Genomic DNA, 20,302 nt, shown 5'->3' on the forward strand with positions numbered 1-20,302 from the left:
CATGTGCAGGGCATTGCAGTAGCTTGGGTATCCATAGTTACCACAGCTAGCAACTAGCTGGCTGTCACTGAGTGTCTGTAACCATGGATGCCTAAGCTACTGCAATGCCCTGCAAACGGTGTAAGTGGCATAGCTAATCAGGAAAACTATACTACATTTCTAATTGGAGGTATTTGTTAATTTTGTTATTAATAATATTATTGTTAATTAATAATATTTAATAATTTTCCTACTACATATTGGGATATGATCTTGGAGATGGAATACCCTTTTAAGCTTTACAACATATAGATTTTGTTGTATATTAGACATGTTAAAGGATGTCTGTTTTCTATAGGCCAAGTTAAGGAAAAGATCCAGCTACTACTAACAGGTTAATCTGCAAGAGGATGGCAGGGCTGCTTTTTAAGGGTGTGATATACTCAAAGAATAAATAGTCTACTATGTAGAGGGGCTTCCAAAGGGAAGGATTAATTTGAGTTTCACTTAATACACAGATCCCACAATTGTAATGTGTTTCTTGTAGCCACCTCCTCAGTAATTCTGCTGCTCCATAATACACAGGAACCCATCACAAATTGCTCTATATCCATCCTGTATAAAGTAAGACCGCCGCACAAATGACAGCCTCCTCCACCTCAGTGGCATATCCTAGCTCAGAGGCATGAAGTCTCTCACAGTTGTCAAGTTGGTGAGACAGTGGAAGAACCCCCAAAAATCCTTTGTAATTTAGTAATATTTGCGTGTTATTTTTTTGGTTTCATTTTCAGTTTTCCAGGAGTCCTCTTTAATTCACTTAATTTACTTTTAGATGCCTTCCTAAAGCTTCCAGAGGGCTGCTGCTACTGATCCCACTACTGCTGCTCCTGGGTAAGTGCAGTCGTTTTTCAATCTGTGACCATTGGGCTCCATAGAATAACAGATACATTACATAATGGATCACAGATAATGTGATCATTGGTCTGTCTTTAGGTCTCTGGCTTTGGGGATTTGATGCGTTTCTCGCCATGCTACCATTATTCAGCAGATCTAGTTCATACCCAACACAAACTATTGAGGACCCTATTCCCATGCTGAAGCCAGCGGAGGATATTCACATACCCAGCACGGATGAGAAGGTAATATCTCACCCCCAATGACACTTATATGAGCAGTCTCCTACATGCACCTCCTAACATTGAGACTCATTTAGCACTACTTTTTTGCATTAATGTTAGCCCAACACATTAAGGTGGAATGCGTCACCATAAATTCTGATATCCGTTACATTTTTATGAAATATGCAACATCCCTTTAATAACTTGGACTTGTTTCAGGAATCTAGACTTGAGTTTGACATCAGGATGAGGGAGCTGGAGAAGAAATTTGGTTCAGTGGCCGCCAACCAGAATCGTCACATGGATGATTACAACAAACTGAAGCTTCTGGTAGAGGATATACAGAAACAGATCGGTCAGATTGATGACCAGGGGCGCATGTCTGCTTTGGTTACCGGGCTCCTCAATGAACATCTTGGTAAAATAAAGACAAATGTACAGGATCCCACCACGGTAAGTGCTCCTCTGAATTGTGTCCTTCCATCTTTCTTTGTAATCAAGCCATATCTTGAGAGAACGTTCGATTTAAGGAATTATCCCATGAACAACATTTATCTCCTATCCAAAAGTTAGGTGATGTGTGTGATTGTGAGGACCCAGCAGTCGGACCCCGAATCACGACAATGGGGGTTCTGTGACGCCAATGTGAATGGAGTGATGGTGCACATGGGTGATGGCTCTATTCACTTCTGTGTATCTATGGGAGAGGTAGAAAATAAATGGAGCAGTGGTGATGTGTGTTCTCAATTCACACTGGGGACTTGGGACCCCTTGTTCCCGTGATCGGTCAGTGAGGATCCCACCAATCATACAGTTATCACTTTGAGGATTGCATATGAATGTAATAGGGGGACCCCTTTAATTACCTAGCATTGCAGTGTTCTAGCCAGAGCACCTGGAAGTATTGAAGCAAAAAACTGTGGTCACCAAGCTGATTCTATGATCTCCAAAATCCTATCCCAATATTTAGTAGGTGTAATAATATTAGCAAATACCTCCAGTTAGAAATGTAGTATAGTTCTTCTGATTAGCTATGTCGCTTACCCCCTGTGCAGGGCATTGCAGTAGCTCGGGTATCATGGTTACGACCACTCATAGTTGACGGTTGGTTGATGACCAAGAATTTCTAAGCTACTGCAATGCCCTGCCCTTTGGTGGCGGGCACGTGACCACAAGTATGCGATTGGCATACTTTTGGCCACATTCCAACTAGATGCAAGGAAATTGAGCGAGGTTGCATACGTCTAGTTAGAATGTGGCCGGAAGTATACAGATCGCATAGTTGCGGTTACATGACAACCCGCTTTCGTTACCAGCATTGGAGAATCCTGACCGCACACTGTGAGGATTCAGAAGTTTGCAGTCATATAGTGACCTAGTTTGTCATTACAAATTTGGACAACCGCTTTAAATCTTATCCATTGGTGAGAGCAGTAGAGGACCTCGCCTTTCTAACTTCCCTCGACTCACGTCAGAGATTTTGTTCTCCTTACCTGGCCTTTGTTTTACAACGCTTCTGTGGTGGAGGTAATCGGTGCTGCCATGTAAGCCATGCTGAGGGATTATGTTCCTTTATTACCCGATTTGTGACGTACTAGATTGTTTTGTTTTTTTCTTTAATCTACAGAGTTTTATGTTTTTCTTTGTTTTTTTTGCAGCAGGTTGTAATCCTTACTTTGACTAATCAATAGTTTTTCTTATTTTAGGAAGACCAGTCTATCAGAAGGAATCATGAAGCCCGAATATTACACTTAGAAGCCCTCCTGACCAAACTGTCAGAGGTATTTACACTGGACGTTACCCTAGATCCTCACTAAATCATGGACCTGCTTGGGTGTGACTTATCTTCATCCTTTTCCTTACACTTTTCAGGCCGTTGCAGACGACCGGAAACGAGCACAGTCAAATGCAAGGTAAACATTTAGGTTAATATCTAACCTGTTTGGTTGCTCCAAGATTTTGCAAGGTATAGATGGAGCTTGGAGGACTGGACTGGTTCTCCTTAAGGAGACTGGTTGTGTCCATGGGTGAGGAAAAACCTGCAAATCCCTGCTTTTTTCTCTGGATGGGGGTAGGCTGCCTTACTGATCCATAAATCAATGTTGGACCCCTTGAAGGGTCAGATGTTGAGTTATAGGGTAACTACCTCCAATAAATGGCCCTAGTCTGATAGTTTTCTCCTTTTGTAGATGGTGATGTCCATGTCGGCCATAGATAGACGCATATGATGATGTTCTTTTTATGTACAGTGAAGGAATCCAAGACCTGAATCTTTTACGAAGCAGGATTGAAAGTCTGGAGAAAAATTTTGAGGCCTACAAAGCCGAATTTCTCAAAGACCTGAGACCCAGCTGTGATTTGCCAGACTGCGTACTCCAGAAGGTAATGGCCACTGCTGGTATATGTGCGTTGGCCAATTGTGCTGTACATTTACATGGTGGCCCCGTGTATGTTCTACCTGTAATTGGAGTATTTCTTTGATCTCTAGGTGGACGCCAGGGTGAGAGAATATATCCAAATGATGTTTGGAAGCCAAGCAAACTTGCCACAGGCCTTATTACAGTGGCTTTCTGCCAACTATGTCAGCAACGAAGACTTCAGCGCCAGACTACAAGAATTGGAGCTCCGTCTACTGAGGAACATCACAGATTATGTGTCTCTTACTGGGAAGGTGCCAACATCACAAATGGTGGAAGCGACGGTGAAAGGAGGGATAGCTGGCATCACTGAGAAGGTATGGGACCATGACTATTGCTTAGTCAGATATCATAGGCTGTGTACAGCTGCCAGGACTTATAATCGTGGAGAGCACTTTTAGGTTTCCATAACTTTTCACTTGATTTAAAGGGAATCTGTCACCAGGTGTTTTTTTCTGCAGCATGATGTAGGGGCAGAGACCCAGATTACAGTGATGTATCACTTACTGGGCTGCTTTCTGCAGTTTTGGTAAAATCCCAGTTTTCTCTGCTGCAGATCTATCCGTTCTGTGACTGCTGAGTTCTGTATAGCCCCGCCCACACCACTGGCAGATTTCTGCCTATGCACATAGAAATCTGCCAATCAGTGGTGGAGGCGTAGTTGGTCTACATGGCAGCAGGTTACTAGTCTTCTAGTGATAATCAACTGCTAAGTGATTTTATCAAAACTACAGCAAGCAGCCTAGTAAGAGTAAGTGATGCATCACTGGAATCTGGGTCTCTGTCCCTACATCATGCTGCTCTCAGATTACATAGCAAAAAAACTGCTGTCAAATTCCCTTTAAGAGTTAGTCCAGCCTAAGCTGATATTCTAACCCTGGTTGCCAGACATGCAAAATGCAAGTTGTAAAAATCCGTCCAATGGCGCCATGAGAAGTCTGAGGTACTGCTGTACTCCTGTACGCCAGCCTCCATTTACTTGTTCCCCTTACTCCAGTGGTAGCAGCGGGTGCAGCGCACGACATCTGGACAAGATGATAAACACCTGACAGATGTCTTTCCTCTAACGTGGAGATTATACATCGTCTTTCATTCTGTTTACAGGAAGCTCGTGTTATTGTGAATAATGCTCTGAAGCTTTACGCACAAGACCGCACAGGCATGGTGGACTTTGCACTGGAATCTGGAGGTAAATTTACTTTTTTTTTTCCCCCCACTCTTAAAGGGAATGTGTCGGCAGAAAATGACCTATTGTTTAAATCAGGTTTTCATGTTGCATGAATAAAAAAATAAAAAGTAAAAAAAAAAAAGGCACGTTTGCACTAGCGGCACGTTTGCACTAGCGGCACGTTTGCACTAGCGGCACGTTTGCACTAGCGGCACGTTTGCACTAGCGGCACGTTTGCACTAGCGGCACGTTTGCACTAGCGGCCCTTCCGGGAGAGCATTCAGCAGTTTGTAACCCTGCCTCTGTTGATAAGCAATGACAGGTAGCACCACTATACACAGCTTAATAGACTGACTCACTCACCAGTCACAAGAGGTGTCATCACGGCTCCCTCTCTTCACAATAATTTTGCGCACACCATTTTGATGCTTTAATAGGAAAGATGATGCCTGAGTCATTCATTGCGGCTAATGTACATATGGATTTCCTAAAACGGGATGAGAGTCTAAAAATGCCCCAGTGGCCAGTGTGAAAATTGCAAGATTTCAAAATTGTATTTTTTTTTATAAAAGATTGATTTCATTTATTTTTTTTTTTTAAAGTGTTAAATTTAACGTGAAAACATGATTTAAATAGGTCATTTTTGATTACATATTCCCTTTAAAGTACCATTTTTTTTTTTTTAAATTTCATTTCACTAGTTGGATATCTTTTTATGTATGTTCCGTGTGTCTAGTAGAATACTTACCGGCTGTCTTCTTCTGCCATGTCCATCGCTGCTTCGGTCGTCTTTTGCATGACCGGAGTTGTGACCAGCCGCATCGCGTCAGTGTTTGCTGCGCGGGTCCAATGTAAGTCAGAACAAGACTCCCATAGACTTACACTAAGGTTGGAGTCACAGTAGTGTATAGCATTGGATGTGATATGCTAATGACTCTCGGCTGCAGCTCTGCTGGGAGCGTGAGCCGAGGGTCATGCTACTGTGCTCCGATTCTCTCGCCTGTGAAAATCTGAGCACAGGTGAGAAGAAGGAGAGAATAATTTCTCCATCTTCTCCATTGCCTGTGTATATTATATTGGACTCTACTGGGATGATATCCGAGTGCAGTTTGATGTTTCACACGCACCTATAGACTTGTATGGGTGCGAGTGACCAGAGTCTCTCGTCCAATCGCAGCATGAGGAAATAATCGCTGATCTGCATTGCCCCATAGAATAACATTGGACTGAGTGCCATCCGATAACACATCGTATAGCATTCAGCCAGTGTGACCCCCGACCGAAGAGAAAGTTTGGTCGTGATTTCCAGCTGGTCAGAACCACGGCCTTAAGATGGCAGAGAGGGACCGGAGCGGAAACAGAAGACTGTGTATAGGAAAATACTTAGCGGTCACAATGAATACACATTACTAACCAGTGGTGAGTAATAAAATCAGAAAACCAGAGTTGTGCTTTACGTTTGTGTATTCATTTATAAACCTTTTTTTTTACCTTTTTTTGCATTTTGATTTCTAAATCAAATCAGGAAGTTTACAAACACCATCCACACAGCTAAACAAGACTCTTTTCTCCAAGGTTTCCACTCCTTCAAAGGACATTCTTGGTTTTTATTTTTTTTACTGCATTTGATTGTTTAGGTTGTTCCTTTTCCATCTTTCTGACTTTAAACTTTGCTGGACTGTTTCTTTTATATCTATTTTTGATTTTTTACTTTTTTTTAAAGTTCTGTGTAAAATAAAAAACAAACCCCAATGCTCTGCTCAGCTTCCTCTTTAATGCATTCCTAGATGATGCAAATTTAGGGCTCTTTCACACGTCCGTGTGTCCGGTACGTGTGGTGACCGTTTCCACGCGTACCGGAGAGACTGACACACGTAGACCCATTCAAATCTATGGATCTGCGCACATGTCAGTGTGCTCCACATGCTGACTTGTCCGTTTTTTACACTCTACACCGTCCGCAAAATGTCTCCCACTGAACACACATGGATGACATCTGTATGTCATCAGTGTGACACGTACCGGCGCTTGGGAATCAGCAGTACATCAGCACGAGCAAGAGACCATGTTGGGAGTAGTAGTCTGCTCCTGCAGTGTCCACCTGTAAAAGTAAGAATAAAATACTTATACTTGCCTGTCTAAAGATGTCCCCCGCTGTAATCCTCTGACCGCTGACGCCGGAAAGAATGAGCAGCTCCAGCGAGCGGGGCCCTGCACTGAGCGAAGCTCACTGAGTGACAGGGCACTGCTCCTGAGATCAGCGCAGCTCCGGAGCTCGCTTACTGGAGCGACTCATTCTCCCTGCCTCCTCGGCACCAGCAGTCAGAGGATTACAGCGGAGGACATCTCTGGACAGGTGAGTATAAGGATTTTATTTTATTTTCTTATTTTTACAGGTGGACACTGCGGGAGCAGACTACTACTCCCAACATTGTCCCTTGCTCATGCTGATCACAGCACGAGCAAGAGACAATGATGAGGGTGGCGTTCAGCACCCGGCGCTTGGGACAATGCTAACTGCACACTGATTCCCAGGCGCCTGATGTGGCACACGGTTGCCACATGTGCCACACGTATCTCTGGTACCAGTTTTTTCTGGTACCGGAAATGTGTGAAACTGCCCTTAGAAGGTACAGATCTTTGGAAAGGCTGAGACCCGCTCTGTTAAGGCTCATAGGTTCCTTTAATAAATGAAGATTAGAGGGTGTACCTTCTTCCTCCGGATGCCTGCCTGCTATAAATAAGGGGAAACCTTTGCTGATCACATTCAGATGTGAACACCAGTGACCTAGTCCTGCTCACACAGCTATTTGGTTTATTACAGTGTATAAGTACTGGTAACCTCTTTTGGTAGTCTGGAGCCCAGGACTGGATAAAGTATTTGCTACCACTAATAAAAAGTTCACAAATTTTTATTTTTTTACTTGGTTTTTGGCCCTGATTCTTTTACAAAATCCACATGAAAAACCACCACAAATATTTTAAACTTCCTATTAATTTAATTAGGAAAACACGATTATCTCATGCACATGTTGCTGTTTTTTTCTACTAGGAAAAAGCTAGATCTCCATTCTGCTTAAAAGGGGAGGGGAGGCGTCAATTTAACTGCTGAATCAGTTGAAGCAGAAAAAAATGCAGCTGAAACACAAACTTGCTGAAAAAAACCTCTTTATGGTGAATATTTGGCATTTAATTGTACAATACAAAGTTATATTGTGGTACCATGTTAGCCAGAAAAATCGATTTAAATACTTTTATGCCCAAAAATGACAAAAGTATTCTCATAGTGATACCTTTATTGGTTAACCTGAAAGAAATGGGCAATTGGCATTTGATTTCAAACTTTAAAGTCTCAATTCTTTGATATTTGAATTTTTTCGTTCACTGACAGCAAGCGAAAATCTTTAAAGTGTAAGGCCTCATTCAGATATCACGGATAGCACTCGAACCCGTGATAGTCTATGGGGCCGTTCACGTGTCCATGAAAGTCGCGGAGATGTGTCCAGTTTTGATACAAGGGTCAGATCAAAATCGGCAATGCAAGCCTATAGGTCCTTGAAAAATTCGAATCGCGCTCGGATTCAACGGACTATCAAAAAGTGAGAAGGTGGAGAAACTTTTATTTTTTTTTGTCCAAGTACGAGAAAAGCTGATGACACTCGGACCACACTAATTGGTCGTCTGAATGAGGCCCTTAGGTCGCGCTCACACATTTGGGAAGTACAGACCATGTCCTGACCATAATACGTGGCCCAACAGACGGGTCTCTTAACCTGAGCGAACTTCCTCCTAGACATTTAATGTGATGGCTCCGGCCCGGAGAGTAACCGGTCACTCCAGTGAGTGCAATCTGAGGATAGTCCGTATTTCACAGGCATGTCCGTTCAGATTTGGAGGATGAACAACATTAAAAACCTCTTCATATTTGCACAGTTGTGTGATAATGCAGCTCACCCTCCATTGACATCATTGAAGCTGAGCTGCAATACCAGATACAGCCTGTGGACAGGTGTGGTGCTGTTTCTGGATGCAATCAGCCATGTTTTGGTAATGGTGTACAACCTTTCCAGGGCTTTTGTGATCCTTTTAATGAAGTGTGTTCTGCTTATTGCTCTCATCACTATATCAGTGATTTCGTCTGTTTGAGAAGGTGTATGAGTTTTGTTTAAATATAAAAAAAAAGTCAAATTTTGTGAGTGAGTCGTGTACATCACTTGTAAGGCCATTATATCATCTACCATAAAGCTAATGTTGTGCCAATGCTCTCTAGGTGGCAGTATCCTGGGCACAAGATGCTCTGAAACCTATGAGACAAAGACCGCACTTGTGAGCTTGTTCGGGATCCCTTTGTGGTACCTATCTCAGTCCCCCAGGGTGGTCATTCAGGTGAGTCCGCATTTCTGGCTGGCACCGTATTCCTCGCTTCTCTGTTTTGGACAATCCTTAAAAGGAACCTCTATTCAGAATATGACCTATTGTTAAAATCAGTTTTTTTTTTTTAAATATAACATCAGATTTGTATAAAAGGTAAAACTCTTATCATTTTCACTCCTGGACACTGGATCTGTTTTTAGAAAAAAAAATTGGGACAATTTCAGGAAATAACTGGTGTACATGGCCACAAAGGTCAGATCCCGCCCTTATCTTTTGTATTAAAGCATCTAATGAGCGTGTGCAATGGTCATTGTTAAGGGAGGGGGAGCTGTGACATTACTGTGTATTGTCACAGCTACTGTGATTGGTGGATCCTGTTATCAGCTGTGTATAGGTGGAGTTAAGTCTTTGTAATCCTGCCTCTGATGATAGCGAGCCTGCTGAAAACTCATCCTGAAAGGACAAGATGCATGGATGTAAAAAAAAAAAAGGCCCAGTGGCCGGTGTGAAAATTGCAAGAATACAAATTTTTGATTTTATTTTTTTAGAAAGATAATACTAAATTAAATACATTTTTAATAAATTTATTAAAGCAAAACAAATTGGCTAAAAATATTTTTTAAAATACATGTAACATAAAAACCTGATTTGAATGGGTCTTTTTCTGATGACCTCACTTTCAGGAGCTGGACACTTTTTGTTTTCCCTCTATACAGCTGTATGGGGTCTTGTCTTTTGTGGAACGAGTTGTAGTTTTGAATAGCATTATTCATTTTACCGTTAAATGTACTGGAAAGCGGGAAAGAAAAATTCCATGTTTAATGTGCTTTTATGTGATTGGGCAATATGATTCTCCAGATCAGTACGGTTTTATAGTGAAACCAGACTTGTAAAGGTGTTATTATACAAGTCTTTGTTTTTGAATCGGGAAAAGTGATTTATTTATTTTTTTTGGTGAACCTCCCAAAAAATGCAATAAAATGTGATCAAAAGATAAATACCCCAAAGTGATATCAATAAATACATGAGCTCATCATGCAAAAATTAAACTGTCACAAGCAATAATATGTCCATCGATGGAGACATTTTTAAAGTTATGGCTTTTGAAAAATGGGAGAAAAAAAAAGTATAAACTGGCAGGTTCACTTTAAAGAACCTGTCAGCAGGATTTAGCCCTATAAACTAAAGGTATGGCCATATTGTCGCGGTGATGCTGATTCATCTGATACCTGATGTGAAGGGATCCGCTCAGTGGTTGTTGAATACTCACCTTATGAAGTTTTCAGAAAATGATGTGTTTTGGGGCGAGACGTGGAGGCAGGGTGGTCTTCTGGTTCTCCGCCCTCCCCTATCCACCGGCCTCCTCTGCTTCTCAGTGACCTGCCTAGTTTTTAATATTCAGCGCCGCCGCCATCATTGTGTGCGCAGTGCGAGTCTGTGTCCTATTTGCAGTACTTCAATAAAATGGCGTCAGGGGCGGTGCATGCGCAGATCGAGGTTTTGGCTCAGAAAATTTTACCGAGGGGGAAAGGGGAGAACAAGAAGACCCTGCCCTCACTTCCCGCCTCGAAGCACAGAAGACTTCATTTTCTGAAAACTTCATAAGCGGAGTATTCTGCTGGCACTGATCAGATCCCTTCACATCAGGTATCAGATGAATCCGCATCACAGCCAGGGCCGTGGAGTCGGGAGTTGGAGCCCATTTTGCTGGAGTCAGTATAAAATGGACCGACTCCGACTCCTAAAATATATAATACATTGGGTACAGTAGTTCAATGCAGTTTGCGGGGAGTATTTTTTCATAAGAATTTGGGAAAGTTATGAAATGTCCTATAAATGTCTGTCCTATTCCTGATCTAAGGGTCTAGACTTTTAGCTGAGATGAATCTGTGCTACAGAAAATTTATCACTTAAACATGAGCCATGTATGAGGGAGGTGGAGTCGTGGAGCCGGAGGTTTGGCTTACCGACTCCAAAGCCCTGATCGCAATTATGGCCATGCCTTTTAGTTTATAGGGCTAAATCTTGCTGATAGGTTCTCTTTAAAGGAGTTGTCCGGCCTTAGACTGACTGCAGACTTGTACCCTATGTGACTGCAGACTTGTGAATCCTCCCATTGCGTGTGCTGTGAGGATTTTCCGGCGCCGGGATGCGATTTGCATACTCTGGCACATTCCGACTAGACGTGTCCGGCCTTGCTCAATACACTTACATTGAGTGAGGTGGCGCATGTCTAGTCGGCACGTGACCGTATGTATGCAAATCACATACTTGGGGTCCTTCTCCCAGCATCGGAGAATCCTCAGCAATGTGAGCAATATGAGGATTCGCAAGTCTGCAGTCACATAGTGATTGACTGCAGACTTGTACACAAAGGCCGAACACCCCCTTTAAGTAGGTAATGATTAGAAAAGGGCTGATGTAAGGCTATGTTCCCACGATGCAGAAATGCTCAGGATTTTTTCCTGAGCGTTTCTGCATCTCCCTTGCAGAAAAAAACGCATGCGGACTGTACATGCTTTTTTCCTGCCAGGGACAAGCGGATGAGAAGCGTTCTTCACTTGCATTTCCGCATGCGGGTGTCAAGCGCTTTCCATGAGATTTTAGCATCACTTGGAAAGTGCTTGACAACTCGGTCACACTATATAAATCCATGTAAACAGCATGGATTTATATAGTGTGACCCGAGAGAATGTCAAAAAATAAAAAATAAACCTATACTTACCTTCCGATGGCCCCTGCAGTCTTGCTGCGCTCCTGTGCTGACTGCCGGCAGATCGCGGTACGCTGTACTGAAGGACCTGCCGTCACATGACTGTGACGTCACCGCAGGTCCTTCAGTCCTGCGCGATCTGTAGGCAAGCACAGGGAAGGAGTCCGGGGGCCGTCGGAAGGTGAATATGATCTTTATTTTTTATTTTATTCTTTTTTTTTTACAACTTTTAGGGTACCTGGGTGTGGAGGAGAGTCTCCTGTCCTCCATACCCGGGTACCATCCGCACATTAGAACGCGCCAATTACGCAAGTACAGATGTAGTGATGCGGATTACATGCGTTCTAATGCAACTCAATGGCGGCGAAAACGCAGCACTTCCGCAAAATAATTGGCAGTGCTGCGTTTTTTTCCGCAAAATAATTGGCAGTGCTGCGTTTTTTTCCGCAATGATAATTTGCAGCGGAAATTTCCGCAGCATGTGCACAGCACATGCGGATTATCATTGGGGAACATGGCAGGCCTTCTACCATGCGTTTTTAAGCGTTTCTGCAGCGTTTTTGCCGCTGCGGAAACGCTTAAAAAATGCATCGTGGGCACACAGCCTAAGCCTAAGTTACCAGAAATTACAACATACTTGCAATTTTTTTTATTTAAATAATTGCATTTATTTTAAATTTATATCCCTCATGTATCCCCTCTGAAAAGGCTGTGCCATTTCTCATTTAAAACACTTACTAAAAATGGAATCCTTTGATGCATAACGGACGTTTTGGTATCGGCCATCTATTTGCTTGTCAGTAAATCTGACCTTCTATTTACTAACTATAGACTGTAGCAAATATGCTGTAAATGCCTAGAGGAAAGCGGCCAGCGGGCTAATAGTGATTTCTGCCTTCCTGTTCCAGCCTGACATGTACCCCGGTAACTGCTGGGCCTTTAAAGGGGCTCAGGGATATTTGGTGGTGCGACTTTCAATGGAGATTTTTCCCACGGCCTTCTCACTGGAGCATATCCCAAAGTCTATGTCCCCGACTGGTAACATCACAAGTGCTCCGAAGGACTTTGCTGTGTATGTAAGTAAAGGCGCGATGTAGGTTTAGGATTTCTACATCACCCATTCTCTCTGATGAAGCTGACTCGTTTCTCTGCTTATAAGGGCTTGGAAAACGAGTATCAAGAAGGTGGCACCCTATTAGTCCAGTCTGTGTACAATGAAGAGGGAGAAGCTCTGCAAGTATTCCAGGTCACGGTAAGATGGTCTTTAATTCTCCTGCTTAACATTCGACAAGTCCAGATGTGACGTATACATATTAGGGAGGGTAGGTAGTAGGTGAAATACAGTGCCTACAAGTAGTATTCAACCCCCTGCAGATTTAGCTGGTTTGATAAGATGCAAATAAGTTAGAGCCTTCAAACTGCAAACGAGAGTAGGTTTTATGAACAGAAGCATAAATCTTACAAACCAAAAAGTTATGTTGCTCAGTTGAAATTTATTAAATTTTAAACCTAAAAGTGTGGGTCAATTATTATACAACCCCTATGTTTAATATTTTGTGGAATAACCCTTGTTTGCAATTACAGCTAATAATCGTCTTTTATAAGACCTGATCAGGCCGGCACAGGTCTGTGGAGTTATCTTGGCCCACTCCTCCATGTAGATCTTCTCCAAGTTATCTAGGTTCTTTAGGTGTCTCATGTGGACTTTATTCTTGAGCTCCTTCCACAAGTTTTCAATTGGGTTAAGGTCAGGAGACTGACTAGGCCACTCCAACACCTTGACTTTTTCCCTCTTGAACCAGGCCTTGGTTTTCTTGGCTGTGTGCTTTGGGTCGTTGTCTTGTTGGAAGATGAAATTACGACCCATCTTAAGATCCTTGATGGAGGAGCGGAGGTTCTTGGCCAAAATCTCCAGGTAGGCCGTGCTAGCCATCTTCCCATGGATGCGGACCAGATGGCCAGGCCCCTTGGCTGAGAAACAGCCCCACAGCATGATGCTGCCACCACCATGCTTGACTGTAGGGATGGTATTATTGGGGTCGTATGCAGTGCCATCCAGTCTCCAAACGTCACGTGTGTGGTTGGCACCAAAGATCTCGATCTTGGTCTCATCAGACCATAGAACCTTGAACCAGTCTGTCTCAGAGTCCTCCAAGTGATCATGAGCAAACTGTAGACGAGCCTTGACATGACGCTTTGAAAGTAAAGGTACCTTACGGGTTCGTCTGGAACGGAGACCATTGCGGTGGAGTACGTTACTTATGGTATTGACTGAAACCAATGTCCCCACTGCCATGAGATCTTCCCGGAGCTCCTTCCTTGTTGTCCTTGGGTTAGCCTTGACTCTTCGGACAAGTCTGGCCTCGGCACGGGAGGACACTTTCAAAGGCTGTCCAGGCCGTGGAAGGCTAACAGTAGTTCCATAAGCCTTCCCCTTACGGATGATGCTCCCAAACAGTGGAGACAGGTAGGCCCAACTCCTTGGAAAAGGTTTTGTACCCCTTGCCAGCCTTGTGACCCTCCACGATCTTGTCTCTGATGGCCTTGGAATGCTCCTTTGTCTTTCCCATGTTGACCATGTCTGAGTGCTGTTCACAAGTATGGGGAGGGTCTTAAATAGTCAGAAAAGGCTGGCAAAAGAGATCTTTAATCCACACATGTGAAGCTCATTATTCTTGGTGCCTGAACTACTTCTTAATACTTTAGGGGGACCAAACAGAATTCTTGTGGTTTGAGGGGTTGAATAATAAATGACACTCTGAATTAACTTTTAGCGTTTTAAAAAAAAAAAAAAAAAAAAAATTTGCTGCAGTGCATTTCACACTTCCAGGCTGATCTACAGTACAAATGTCACAATGCCAAGTTAATTCCGCATGTGTCAACCAGCTAAATCTGCAGGGGGTTGAATACTACTTGTAGGCACTGTATATTAGTAGATAAAGAAGCAAATCCAGCAATGAAGATGCTTAATGTTCTCAGTTTATTTCATGTCCGTTAAAATCCCATCCATCACATAAATAACCGCAGACGCGTTTCAGACTCCTTTACTTATTGCATGAAATAAATCAGTGGGTTACAGCTCGTAACTCCTACAACCTTACAAAACTGCAGTATTGGTAGGAGATGCCATATAGGCAGGTGATCGGTGGGAGAGCAGTTGCTGGGGCCCCTACCAGTACTCAAAATGAAAGTCCACAGCCCTCATTAAAGGGGTCAACTCTTGAGAGATGACCTGTTTCAGAATGTGGTCGTCTTCTTTAGTCGGCCCATTCGGGTAAGATCTAAGTGGGTCACTATTACGGGGCCGTGTTCTTCTTAACATGAGTTTTCTCCCCTCCACCCACTTTCCATGACCTTTTGGATGATTCCCCACCTTCGCTTATTGCTGACATTACAGTTCCTCCTGGAGAAGGGGAGTCCTGCACAGGTTCACCAGTGACAACTAGGACTGGGCTCTTTCTCACCAAGGGCCACATAAACTGCTAGTCTACCTGTCAGTCATGTAAGCCTCTTGTATAGAGTCCTTTGCCATTCATTTCCTTCTTCATATTCAAGGGGTTGAACTTGAATCGTGTTTGCGGTCTCCAGTAAACAGCGCCACAACCTATCAGGGGGTTTCGCCCGGTATTACAGCTCAGTTTCTTTGATGTGAATGGGGCCAAGTTAGAATATCAAAACCTGTTTCTAAAGAAAAGCAGAGGTTTTCTATTTCTGTGCCCGGCCTTTGAATACAGCGGTAGTTCACAGAACTTGCATGATTTTTGCTTTCCATCTATAATTATTATTTTTTTCTCCTTCATATCTTGCAGGAAAAGAACACAGAGTCTTTCCAGATTGTGGAGCTGCGAATCCTCTCCAATTGGGGTCATTCCAACTATACTTGTCTATATCGCTTCCGAGCACACGGGACGCCCACGAAATAACCCGAATAAAGCTATTCACAAAAACAAACACTTAATGTTGTAAATATTGAAAACCTGGAACACTGGAATATATCAAACACAAAGGTAGGAGAGTTGTTCTATAGAGGATCCACAAGGCCAAAAAGAACACATCTACAAGAACATGTATAGTCTGGCCGTCCAAGGCCGTGCGATATGCACTTTGCCAGAATGCTTTTTTTTTTTTTTACTTTTTATTTTTTTCCTCGAAGCTCAATAAAAATGCTGCATGCCGACCACTCAGGATTGAAAGGTCAGTTAGCGGGAAACCATATCATCCGTCTATGGAAACCCACTGGTGTCAGAGTATCTGGAAGATGCCCTGGTCTGGACCACCCTGCATCATGTACTTCTAGCAGAGCCGGTAGGTTCTCATACCGTAATCCGGATCAGTCCAAGACGTATGGACAATCCTTTTGTGTATGAAGTGGCTACTGAAGACCTTGGTAGATGAGCAATAAGTGAAGACACGAACGGAAGTTACCAAAGCTTGTTTCGATGATCCATTAGTTTAATTAAAATTAAATTTTTGCTTTTAGGATCTTCAGTTTTGGGGGGGAGTCTGTATGTTTAGTTCCTTTACTAACCTATCCTCCTAAAAAAAAAAAGAAAAATATACATATCATTCATTGTTTTGTCCTTGATAAAAACTTCAGTCTTTCAGAAATGGAATAGTCTTCTCTGAAAAAGTCACTAATGCCTGTATTTTAATGTCCGGCGTTGAGTTGCATATCCCCTGTGAAGTCCTGGAGTGGTTATAAAATCGCAGTAGGGTTGTAGATATAACACCGATTTTAAAATGCAGCTTTCTCGCAGCCTCCTGTCACTAGCCTGAAAAAGTCTACTATTTCTACAAAAGGGAATAACTTTTTCTTTTTTTTTTTTTTTGGCGGAGGTGCTCTTTTAAGGCTTTGCTTACAGGCTTATTCCAACTCCACCAACCCAATACGAAAGTAAGTTATGTCGTGTCTGATACCTGCCGGGACTGGCCGGTGCCATCCATTTGTCTATTCTACTTTTATATCAGGAGCTGGTGATGTCACATGTGCTGACAATAGTTGCCGATAGCCCACGTGTCCCGCCAGGTATCGGTAACTTTGACGTAACCCTTTAGTTAGACCCATCTCCATACTCCTTTTGCTATAGTATTTGGACATTGCTGGAATAGAGTTCTCCGGACAAGCCTTCTGACCCCCCACGATATGTACAATTTCTACTTCTGCTCCTTCGGCGTCAGTCTTCCTTCTCCTTATTCCATATCGTTTTATTTGTGTATTTTAAATTATTTGAGAAAAATCGGCAAAAAAAAGTCATTTTTATGTATGTGTTTATAGAGACCTTTTTTTTTTTATAAGATCCAAAAGCCTCTCGAGGTACGTGACAGATATTTATCGTGCTTTGTCGCCGAGGTTCATGCTTCTCGATCAAGAACTGGAGAACTCCGCTGACTGGCTTTTTGAATAGAGTTTATATGTATATTGCACAACAGTCCTGAAATGCAAACAATGGGGCTACCCATGAGATGTACAGAAATAACACTACTAGGCTCCTTACTGCTGGGGTGGAGGGGGTTAAAGGGACTGATTAAAAACTTCTTTTTTTTTTTTTTCTCAAAAGAAAATAATAATAAAAAAAAAATAATTTATTTTTAAAGATACCGCATAGGACTGTGCAATGTATTTTTGTAAAGGCTTTTTGAGCGTTTTGTTTTTTTCAGTACGTGTTTTGCTTTGCTATATATTGATGATAAAATATTGAAATGTTTTAAATAAAGAGTTTACTTTTTGAGTGCATGTAATATTTGGAAAGGTAAATAAACAGTGTACTACTTTTCTGTACTCTACAGCTTATTATTCAGTATCAGACTTGGACTGATTAATCCGATACCACCTACTTTCAGAAACATGCATGCCCAGATTTGCGGTGCTTGCATGTTTACTTCTATGGGGGAAAAAAAAAGGAGACAAGCAGCTGCCTGATGCTTAACCCCTGGCAAAACCTGAAGAATAGACACGTTGATTCAACATATCAGTAATTTTGTTTCTTTGACGTTGGGATTTAATGGGAAGGACGCACTGACATATCAGATTGATCGGATTTGTATCCAAACAAAATATATATATATGTATATTTAAGTTGGTTTCCCAGTGATCCCAATGGGAAAAAAATGGTAGTTGTGAAATAAAACCGAGCCTCGTTGTTGTCCCCATCAACCAGTGAAGGAAATCTTTTGGCATTACAGATCATTTTTCATTTGTTACAATATATCGGTGCAGAAAATAAGAATGTAGCATCCTGTAGACCTGCCGTTTAGCTCATACCCTCAATTTTAGGAAATTCTTTATGAACAAGGCAAGTTTCACACCTGACATTCACTATCCATGTACGGACTAGACTGACTCACTCAAACTGAACAGTCTTATAGGCATTTATGATGCTGCAGAGTTCTGCTCCGGAGGCAAGCATTGAGGTCTGTGCTCGGACCATGAAAATTGGGCATGTTAAAGAGACCTAAGGCGGGATTCTCAACTCCGTGTTTTGCGGCTGGTCCGTGCTTCAAGAAACAAGGATGTGTGAATCTGGGCTCAGGCCTTATTTTATGGCCTGCAGTGCCTGGACTGACATTAGGTCTCCTGACCCGAACTTATAAGAATAAATGAAGCTGCTGGATTTTTAAAAGTTGAGGTTTTAATTTTTGATATACACTTCATACTTGTACTCCCCAGTATATGGCTTTTACTATTGTGGGTGCATTGTGCTGTCTGAAAAATGTAACCACTAGACTTGCCTATTTGGGGGTAGCAATCCTAAAAGTCAATTTCGACCTTTTTTAAATAATGAAGCAGCTAAACCAGAATCTCCATTTGAAAACACGTGTTTTGGAGTGTTTGCTCCTCATCAGCGCAAAGTAGAAGAACTGTACGAGAGGCCTCTGCCAATCATCAGTGCAAAGCTTTGGTCCCTTTTCAAATGCCCTGAAACACGTCTGTTTATGAAGTTTCTAGTTTTGGCTTCTTATTCAAAGTCATGGGGCTAGGCCCTTCAGAAAGGTCGATTATTGAGGTTATCCGTTCTGAGATATACATGTGCTTCTCACTAAATTAGAATATTATCAAGTTAATTTAAAAAAAAAAATGAAACTCCTATATTCTATAGAGTCATTACAAACAGAGTGATCTATTTCAAGTGTTTATTTCTGTTAATGTTGATGATTATGGCTTACAGCCAATGGAAACAAGTCATTCTCAGTAAATTAGAATAATTAATAAACACCTGAAAAGGCTTCCTAAGTGTTTAAAAAGGTCCCTTAGTCTGTTTCAGTAGGCTCCACAATCATGGGGAAGACTGCTGACTTGACAGATGTCCAGAAGGCAGTCATTGACACACTCCACAATGAGGGTAAGCCACAAAAGGTCATTGCTAAAGAAACTGGCTGTTCACAGAGTGCTGTATCCAGCCCCGACCAAGTATTGAGGGCATTTACTGAACATACATTTCAGTAGGACAAAATTTCAGATTTTAAAAACATTTTTCAAGCTGTTGTTATAAAGTATTCTAATTTACTGAGATAATGACTTTTGTGGTTTCATTGGCTGTAAGCCATAATCATCAACATTAACAGAAAAAAACACATGAAATAGATCACTCTGTCTGTAATGACTCTGTATAATATATGAGTTTCACTTTTTGTATTGAAGAACTGAAATAAATTAACTTTTTGATGATATTCTAATTTAGTGAGAAGCACTTGTACATGGACAATACTATAATAGAATTTAATAAGTGCGGGTTCCTTTTTTGGAACGTCCACTATGGTAGACAAAGAGGGTCCTCTGATCTCCTATTCAGAAATGAGTCAAGATGACCATACAATGAGCGCAGTTATCACCATAGTTTGAGAGTTACTGAACACAGAGGAGTCAGATTGTTGGGGGGGGACCTCATAGAATGGCATTGCAGGCCAAAAGTTGTGCACCCAAGCCTTAGACTCACTGAACACTACCTTGGACAGAGTACTGCTGCCATCTGCTGGTCATTCAGATGAGACATTACTAGCATGCACACAGCCATGTGACTCGGGTTTTGCATGGTACTTTAATAAAGGTCTCGTTCTATTGAAGGTTTTTTTTTCTGAGCCTCCATAGTTTTCTGATTTTATCCATCTGTAAAATTATGGCAAGTTGTTTAAACACGATAGATATATACCATCCCCCACTACTGAGGAAAATAATGATTTTTTTTTTTTTTTTTTTTTCAGCATAGTTACATGAAGCCTCCAATTTTATGAATTGACCGGTGCCATTCTATAGTACTCTTACATTACCATTTTATTTTAGGAGGTCTGCAGAAAAGGAAAATTTGCTGTTTAATATTTCTCAACTTTAACCCCTTTATGATGTGGTTCTTAATAGTAAGCATCACGTCGTAACTCCCGGTTCAGCGCAGGCTCCGGCACTGATCCTGCACTAAACCGGGCACATGTCAGCTCATTTACACAGCTGGCATGTGCCCGCAAGAGCCACGGGTGGAATCGTGATGCACCCGCAGCTGTTAACTAGTAAAATGCTGCTGTCAATCTAACAGCGGCATTT

General features: G+C 42.1%; 1 protein-coding gene across 12 annotated transcripts in view; it reads left to right on the forward strand.

Annotated features, from left to right (window-relative positions):
* SUN1 (Sad1 and UNC84 domain containing 1) overlaps window positions 1–17,548 on the forward strand; it is a 53,743-nt gene extending 36,195 nt beyond the window's left edge. For all 12 annotated transcript variants that reach the window (XM_073648029.1, XM_073648035.1, XM_073648030.1 and 9 more), the window contains 12 exons: window positions 812–870; window positions 973–1,118; window positions 1,317–1,550; window positions 2,804–2,878; window positions 2,970–3,010; window positions 3,347–3,479; window positions 3,586–3,831; window positions 4,619–4,703; window positions 8,953–9,068; window positions 12,678–12,845; window positions 12,929–13,021; window positions 15,579–17,548. In XM_073648029.1, the coding sequence (XP_073504130.1) occupies window positions 812–870; window positions 973–1,118; window positions 1,317–1,550; window positions 2,804–2,878; window positions 2,970–3,010; window positions 3,347–3,479; window positions 3,586–3,831; window positions 4,619–4,703; window positions 8,953–9,068; window positions 12,678–12,845; window positions 12,929–13,021; window positions 15,579–15,692 (1,510 nt within the window). In that variant the 3' untranslated portion in view covers window positions 15,693–17,548. The remainder of the gene's footprint in view (window positions 1–811; window positions 871–972; window positions 1,119–1,316; window positions 1,551–2,803; window positions 2,879–2,969; window positions 3,011–3,346; window positions 3,480–3,585; window positions 3,832–4,618; window positions 4,704–8,952; window positions 9,069–12,677; window positions 12,846–12,928; window positions 13,022–15,578) is intronic.
* The last annotated feature ends 2,754 nt before the right edge of the window (window positions 17,549–20,302 follow it).

The sequence above is a fragment of the Phyllobates terribilis genome, unplaced genomic scaffold, assembly GCF_046119375.1.
Source record: "Phyllobates terribilis strain yellow unplaced genomic scaffold, ASM4611937v1 Scaffold_9__5_contigs__length_417890890, whole genome shotgun sequence".
Taxonomy (NCBI): Eukaryota; Metazoa; Chordata; class Amphibia; order Anura; family Dendrobatidae; genus Phyllobates; species Phyllobates terribilis.